Source organism: Branchiostoma belcheri, unplaced genomic scaffold (genome assembly GCF_001625305.1).
Source record: "Branchiostoma belcheri isolate BF01 breed outbred unplaced genomic scaffold, Haploidv18h27 scaffold52, whole genome shotgun sequence".
Lineage (NCBI taxonomy): Eukaryota > Metazoa > Chordata > Leptocardii > Amphioxiformes > Branchiostomatidae > Branchiostoma > Branchiostoma belcheri.
The window spans coordinates 2065033-2071746 of NW_017804154.1; the positions used below are offsets into that span (position 1 = coordinate 2065033).

The 6714-nt window shown below is 41.0% G+C and overlaps 2 protein-coding genes across 4 annotated transcripts in view; one reads left to right on the top strand and one right to left on the bottom strand.

Annotated features, from left to right (window-relative positions):
* LOC109480741 (collagen type IV alpha-3-binding protein-like) overlaps positions 1-1445 on the top strand; it is a 21010-nt gene extending 19565 nt beyond the window's left edge. The window contains 3 exon segments of the mRNA XM_019783019.1: positions 94-290; positions 708-837; positions 1113-1445. Coding sequence (XP_019638578.1) covers positions 94-290; positions 708-837; positions 1113-1240 — 455 coding nt within the window. The 3' untranslated portion in view covers positions 1241-1445.
* Positions 1446-2257: 812 nt separating this feature from the next.
* The window catches only part of LOC109480740 (3-hydroxy-3-methylglutaryl-coenzyme A reductase-like), a 14375-nt gene continuing 9918 nt past the window's right edge, over positions 2258-6714 (bottom strand). For 2 of the 3 annotated variants that reach the window (XM_019783018.1, XM_019783016.1), the window contains exons 12-18: positions 6429-6586; positions 6163-6268; positions 5834-6004; positions 5469-5609; positions 5053-5211; positions 4584-4738; positions 4104-4418 (exon numbers count right to left, since the gene is read on the bottom strand). In XM_019783018.1, coding sequence (XP_019638577.1) covers positions 4307-4418; positions 4584-4738; positions 5053-5211; positions 5469-5609; positions 5834-6004; positions 6163-6268; positions 6429-6586 — 1002 coding nt within the window. In that variant the 3' untranslated portion in view covers positions 4104-4306. Of the gene's footprint in view, positions 4419-4583; positions 4739-5052; positions 5212-5468; positions 5610-5833; positions 6005-6162; positions 6269-6428; positions 6587-6714 lie in introns of all 3 variants that reach the window. The other variant, XM_019783017.1, reaches the window with a different exon arrangement.

Here is a 6714-nt window from a genome sequence, read left to right on the forward strand (position 1 = left end):
TGTGAAAAGTAATGCCTTTCCTAGCCTTAGTTGATGACAGTGAAGGAAATTGTAGTTTTGACCATGATTGTTGTGTTTCCTTTCCCTCCCCAGCTACTGTAGAGATAGTGAAACTGGTGGAGAAGATCTCAGACGACACGGTGGTGGTGTACCAGACACACAAGCGCATGTGGCCCACCATGCAGCGGGACTCCCTCTTTGTCTCCAGTATCCGGCAGGTGGACACAGGAGACGATGAGGGGCCGTCCTGGGTGGTGTGTAACTTCAGCGTGGACCATCCTTCTCTTCCTGTGAGTACTGTATTTCTCCCAACGTCCTATCCATAGGTTTCTCAAGAGCATGCTTGTTCTTTATACATAATGTACCTTGAAAAATTCTGCGAGAAAATAAGAATCTTTTTTCATTGCCTTCCTTTCAGAGTGAGCTCAACAGAGTGTTATTGCCTGGGGTGTTAAAACTATTTTAAGCCATTGCATTTTATCAATTCTGCTGCCACCAATGAAATGCATTTAAAGAAGCAATGATGATGGGTTGCAGCTGTTGTTTCCAGTACTGAAAGAAAAAACCATAATGACTATTAAGTATTACAGATCCTCCTTAATATTTTAGAATCCAATGTTGTTGTTTTTTGGTTATCAGAAGCTGCTATAACAGCTAGTTGTACACTTGGAATCAGTAAGTCTTATTTCTGTACGTTATGTCACCAGGTATCAAACAAGTGTGTTCGTGTCAAACTGAATATCGGCCTTGTGTGCAAGACGTTGGTCACGCCCCCTGCTGATGGGCAGCCCATTACGAGGGACGACATCTCCTGTAAGATAGCGTATGCTGCTTATGGTGAGTTCCACATGCCACATATATACCTACCAGATGGTGCTACGTGATAAATACCTTTACACACTAAATTGACTACTACCCCATAGGACCCCATGATCTGTTCTAGTGTTACTTTTAGTTTTGAATAGGAAATGGGACTGTAGTAAGAGAACTGCTGTTTCTTGGATTACACCAAGACATTTCTTTGTTTTTCCCGTCATATGGTTTCTGTTGCTAGATGAAAACTTTTCTCCTAGCAATGTTTTCACCCGACTTCCTTCCCCTCCTGTCCACAGTGAATCCCGGAGGCTGGGTTCCTGCCTCCGTACTGAGGACGCTGGCAAAGAGAGAGTACCCCCGTTTCCTTAGGAAGTTCTCAGCCTACGTACAAGGCAAGACAAAAGACAAACCCATCATGTTCTAACAGGAACTGGACTGCGCACTGGTTGGCTGTTGTGAGCACCACACCATTCTGAGCACAATATCTCGCTGTTTGTAAGGGAAGTTCTGGATGTTTCAGAATAGGTTTTTCTTGTGATCAATGCATATTTCCTGTATAAAACTATGTCTTGCTTACTGTAAGGACATATTCATCAACTTGTAAACTTGGACTGTGGAAAGTTTGTACATATGGTTGCTATCATTGAACTTGTCCTGTGCTTCCCTGATTCAGCATATATCTCACGCACGGTGAGCTTTTATCTCAGATAATCAAGTGAAATGACAAGACTTAGAATGTGTTACATGGTGCTCATTTGCCTCAGTAGGACTAGCCTTCCTTCTTTTGACTTAAACAATGCAAATCTGATGGGGCAAACCTTCAAGTACCATATCCAGACAAATATTGTTGATAGCATGTAGTCCACACAGATAATTGTGTGTAGGATATTGAGATGTTACTCAGATATTGAGGATGAGAGTGTACCTTTTATTACCATGTGATTTACTAAACTCATGGGCTTGTTTTCTATAGAGCTAATTCAATTGCTATTGGTTGTGTCTCTTTTAGATCCCTTCCATTGCAGGGTTAGACAAGTTTTCAAAAATCCACTTGCCCTATTGGGCAAGTACATGGTCATTTTCACTTGCCCGAACCAACTTTTCACTTGCTCAAAATATACATGACATTTTTATGCATTTTTGCTACCAGCAAGGAAATTATTTCATTTCAGAGTTTATAATGCTACATGCTTAATTTATCAAAATAAGGCGGTTTGAGACTTGCAATAGATTTTCTGATAAAAGGGCATTAACATAATATCAATATGGCAAAATGATGAGTAATTTTGCTCCAAACACCATAGCGGCTATACTTGGCATCCAAAAAATTTACTTGCCCAATTGGGCAAGTACAGAGGGATATTCACTTGCCCGAACAGTACTTTTACTTGCCCTGGGCAAGTGGGCAATGGGACTTGTCCAACCCTGCATTGTATGTTGCTTTTTTTTGCCCCCACTGTTGAAAAAAGCAGAATACTGAGAAACTGCCAACAGTCAATTCCAGCAGCCAATTTTCACATGGAAAGCTTGTGAGTAGAATTGAATACTGGGTCAGTTCTTGGGCCATAACTAAGACAAGATAATGCATCACATGCCAGGACCAGTCTGTTCCTATCAGTGGTCAGGGCATGAGGTGGTTACTTGGGTTATCATGTCACTACTGCTCAGATTTTGGGACTCAAACTGACATAGAAGTGTACAAAGCATCCCGCTGCTGTATGTATTTAAAGCAGCTTTATTTTATTTTTACCCCTTGCTAACTCCATAAAACTTCACTGGCTTTTATATTTGTAAGACAATGACTGGGATACATTTGTCTGGCCTAGCATGCATTATTAAGATACCAACATATGTCTGGCATATCAGGAGATAATACTGGCAACTGAATCCTTTTATCCTGCTTGTTGAAGGCAGTGCTGTTGTGAACAAACTACACTGGACACAGTGCACCATATTTACTGCCATACCATCTTAATGATATAGCAGCTTCCCCCTGTGTCTTTAACTGTTATCCAGCTCAGCAGGTGTACAAGGTTGCCAAACACTAGTTAATACATGTACAGTGAAAAGAACTTTTTTTTTATTTCATTATGTATGCAGACAGTATCTGATTTATGAGTAACCTTTCATGTACAGTTCAAAACTTGGCAGTCATCCTTATCAAATGAAATACGATATTATGGACACTAATGATAACATATGTTGAGTGTTAATTGGTATGACTGCCAGCCTATAGTGTTTAACATTGTACATGTTTTAAAGTGGATGCTGCATGTAAAGGGTGGATATTTCTTTCTTTGAAGTTTCATTTTCGTGGTCTTTGTGTGCAGTGGTGTGCTCTGGACACGACGTGACATGCAATGCAATGACCAATGCAAACTCCGTGGCGTGCATTCCTTGGTACAGTATGTAAATATGTCCTCACTAATAACTGTTGGCATTGAATAATGTAAATTCTCTGACAACTTTACACACTACAGCAGTCAAAGTGTACACAACTGGAGTAGATGTGGCATTTGTTTGTGACTTGGCATTTATGGTAGGAGAATGCTGTAAATCACTATAATGGGATTTTGCTGTATGAGCTTATGCAGTCTGTGGAAAGAAGGCTTCCCTTTGCTGAGTATATCTAATTGACTCAACTTTGAATTAGCTAGGAAGGGTGATGAATTCTTTTGTATCTTATTTCCTGAATTCTACCCCACTTCTAATGGACAATAAATTGTATTCAGTCGTAAGTTGGTATTTTTCTTGACTGTCCATGATGCAGCCTCCTGTGTATGACTTATTTTCTATTAGCAGGATTAAAACGATCTTTACATATTCAAAAATAACAAAAACACCAGTCTGTTTTGTAATGAACATATCACTTTTTACAAATGTTGATCAGAAGTACATCACATCAGCATCAGTCACAAAAATGTAGCAGTATAATACACACACTGTCACAAGTCTTGTACATAGAACCTTAGCATGACAAAACAATATCTAATACTGACATATTATGATATGACATCATAATCGTAGTATCCATATTAAGGGAAATATGGGATATAATTTGAGCTTTTTTACATAATTTACATATCTACGATTGTCTCGAGAAATATACATGAATTCTACAGGGAGAAATTTCCTTGGCAACGCATTCTGGCTTTTTAAGGTTGGCTGAAACTTTTAGGTAACCATTATTAATTCTACTACATGTAGAATAGTACAAGCACCACTTTTCATGTAGATGTTACAGAGTTTGGGAAGTCCTGGATATTCTTATAAAGCAGGCTGAAAAATATCATCTTTTACATGTATGGACATTTATCTTCAACTGACTTAAAAGCCTGAAATTCAAAATATCTTGAGATGTTGGATTTGTCTAAACCTTAATGCAGCATTTACCTTTGACATACAGTCATCCTGTATTATTGTGCCTAGTGGTTCTATCACTAACATTACTCCTACCACAACTGACAAAATGCTATCAAAGACAACATCGTCATGATGCCTTGGCAGTACACGTCCCCGGTTCTCTGCCATTGGCCAGTTTTGGTAACGACTCTGAGGCCAGATCACTTTTAGTTGCTTCTGGAGCCATGTTGAGCCTCGACCTGCAAGATGAATGAAAAGATTAATTATAGCACGAAATATAGCCAGGAATGGTTTAATTTTAGAATAAGTTGAAGGTGTAGAGACAAGCTACATGTAGTGCATCAATACAACATTTAATCCCCCAAAGTTAGAAGAACAGCAGTGCGCACGGTTACTGTCCTGACCTGTTGTGTCTGAGGTGACTGCGGACCAGGTGACCAGCTGCCAGGGCAGACATCAGGGACAGCTCACCAGCCATGACGGTTGAACACACCACCTGCGCCAGCTGTCTGGCATTCATGCCTGGCTCCGAGTCGTGGGAGCCGTCAATACCCATCATCTGTGGAAATACGTGGGAACAGGGGCTGTCAGCATGGACTAGATGATCACAAGTAAAAATATTTACAATTTGTGGAGAACTTCAATTACAAAGGACTCATCCTATCTTTCTGCTTTCCCACAGCTAAATGTGCCTTTGTTACAGTTAATTTGTTCCTGTGTACGCATCAGCCTGCCCTACTGGTAACTACAATTCTTACAATGTACAGATGAGTGAATCCAAACTATTGGTAATACTAAGTACTATCTGCACGCTCTAACTTCTAAGTCCAGATATAAAAGTCCCTATACAATGATAAAGTGAAAAAGTTGTACCTTGAGACAGGCCCTCTGTGGTGGCAGGACCGTCCCCCCTCCCACAGTGCCCACCTCCAGGGAAGGCATGGTGCAGCTGATGTACAGGTCCTCTCCATCCTCTCCTGTCGCCTCCATCAGGGTCATACAGTTGGAGCTCGCAACAACCTGGGCAGCATCCTAAAAAGGACAATTTCAAAAAGAAAATCAAGCATCATGAAATTCAATAATGGATTAAATCTGTAGAACACTTAATACATGTACAATAGTCTCACGGTTTAAGGTTGAATGCTCATAAAGAAACATAATTATGAATTCGTCCATGGCTTTTAAAAAAAACACTCAATACAAATAACAGCTCTTTCAGGCAGAACAAACAAGTGAGTCAAAGCATGCTATATAGCTCATGACTAGAGCATCAGAATGGAAGAACCCACCTGTCCTGTGGCTATAAAGATGGCAGCTACAATGTTGGCTGCGTGTGCGTTAAACCCTCCAATACTCCCCGCCATGGATGACCCAATCAGGTTCTTACTGATGTTCAGGTCCACCAGAGCAGACACAGAGGTCTTCAGAATCTGCATGGCAGACAAAATGAGATGTCAGGAACAGAAAATGTTTCCTCAAGATGCAGATCCACTGCTGTCATTACATTACACACAGCCCTTTTCTCTTTGTAGAATTTTGTACCAAAAAGTTCAAATATTATTCATCACTTTCAAAGTCCTCATGTATCTTAAATACCTTTCAGCACAATTGCAAGTTTAAACATGTCTAATTACAAACAGATATGAATCCGTACCTTCTTGACCTCCTCCCCCTTGATGACAGCCTCTGCCACTACAGACTTGCCCCTCCCCTCCAGCCAGTTGATGGCCGTGGCCTTCTTATCTGTGCAGTAGTTCCCACTCAGACTCAACAGCTCCATGTCAGGGAAAAACTCCTCCAGCTTTTTCAGAGCCTGCTCTGTCCCCTGTAACAAAGAGACCAGTTTTACCTCTTTTGCAACGGGAAGAGTTTTTATCAGTCTTTGAACCTAAAAGAGTTCTTGTGTGAAGTATGAAGAACATCATACTGAAAAATGTCTGGAGACAAGACAAGATATAGAAAGAAGGATTACACAGTAGCTACCTTGGAGAGCATGTTCATTCCCATGGCGTCTCCAGTGATGGCCTTGAACCTGATGTAGACGTGTCGTCCTGCCACAGCTGACATGATGCTGTCTAACCTGCAGAACCTGTGGGAGGGAAGTCTGATCAGTATGTGTGGAGTCTATACAAACAACACAGAATCAAACAGACAAGGATGTATGTCCCGAAACAGCGGAAGCCGAGTAACTAATCATCATTGAAAGTACTGCACAAGTGGTCTGGGTATCAGAGTTCCAAAAACATTACCTGCTTGTTGAGTTGAACGCCTCCTTCAGCAGGTCTAAGTTGTCCAGGTCTCGTAGCCAAATCTTCAGTGCACTGGCCTGGGCAGCACTGGGCATTCTGACCACTGGACCTCTGGTCATTCCGTCACCGATAATGTAGCTCCTGGCTCCTCCTGACAACTACATGGGACAAAAAACAGGTGATCTTTAGTTGTTCTGGCAAAAATAGCTTTCACAGCATTTAAAGAAATAGGAATGACAGTTGTGCTAAAGAAGGTGATTCAAGCACTGTAATACTGTATCATGAC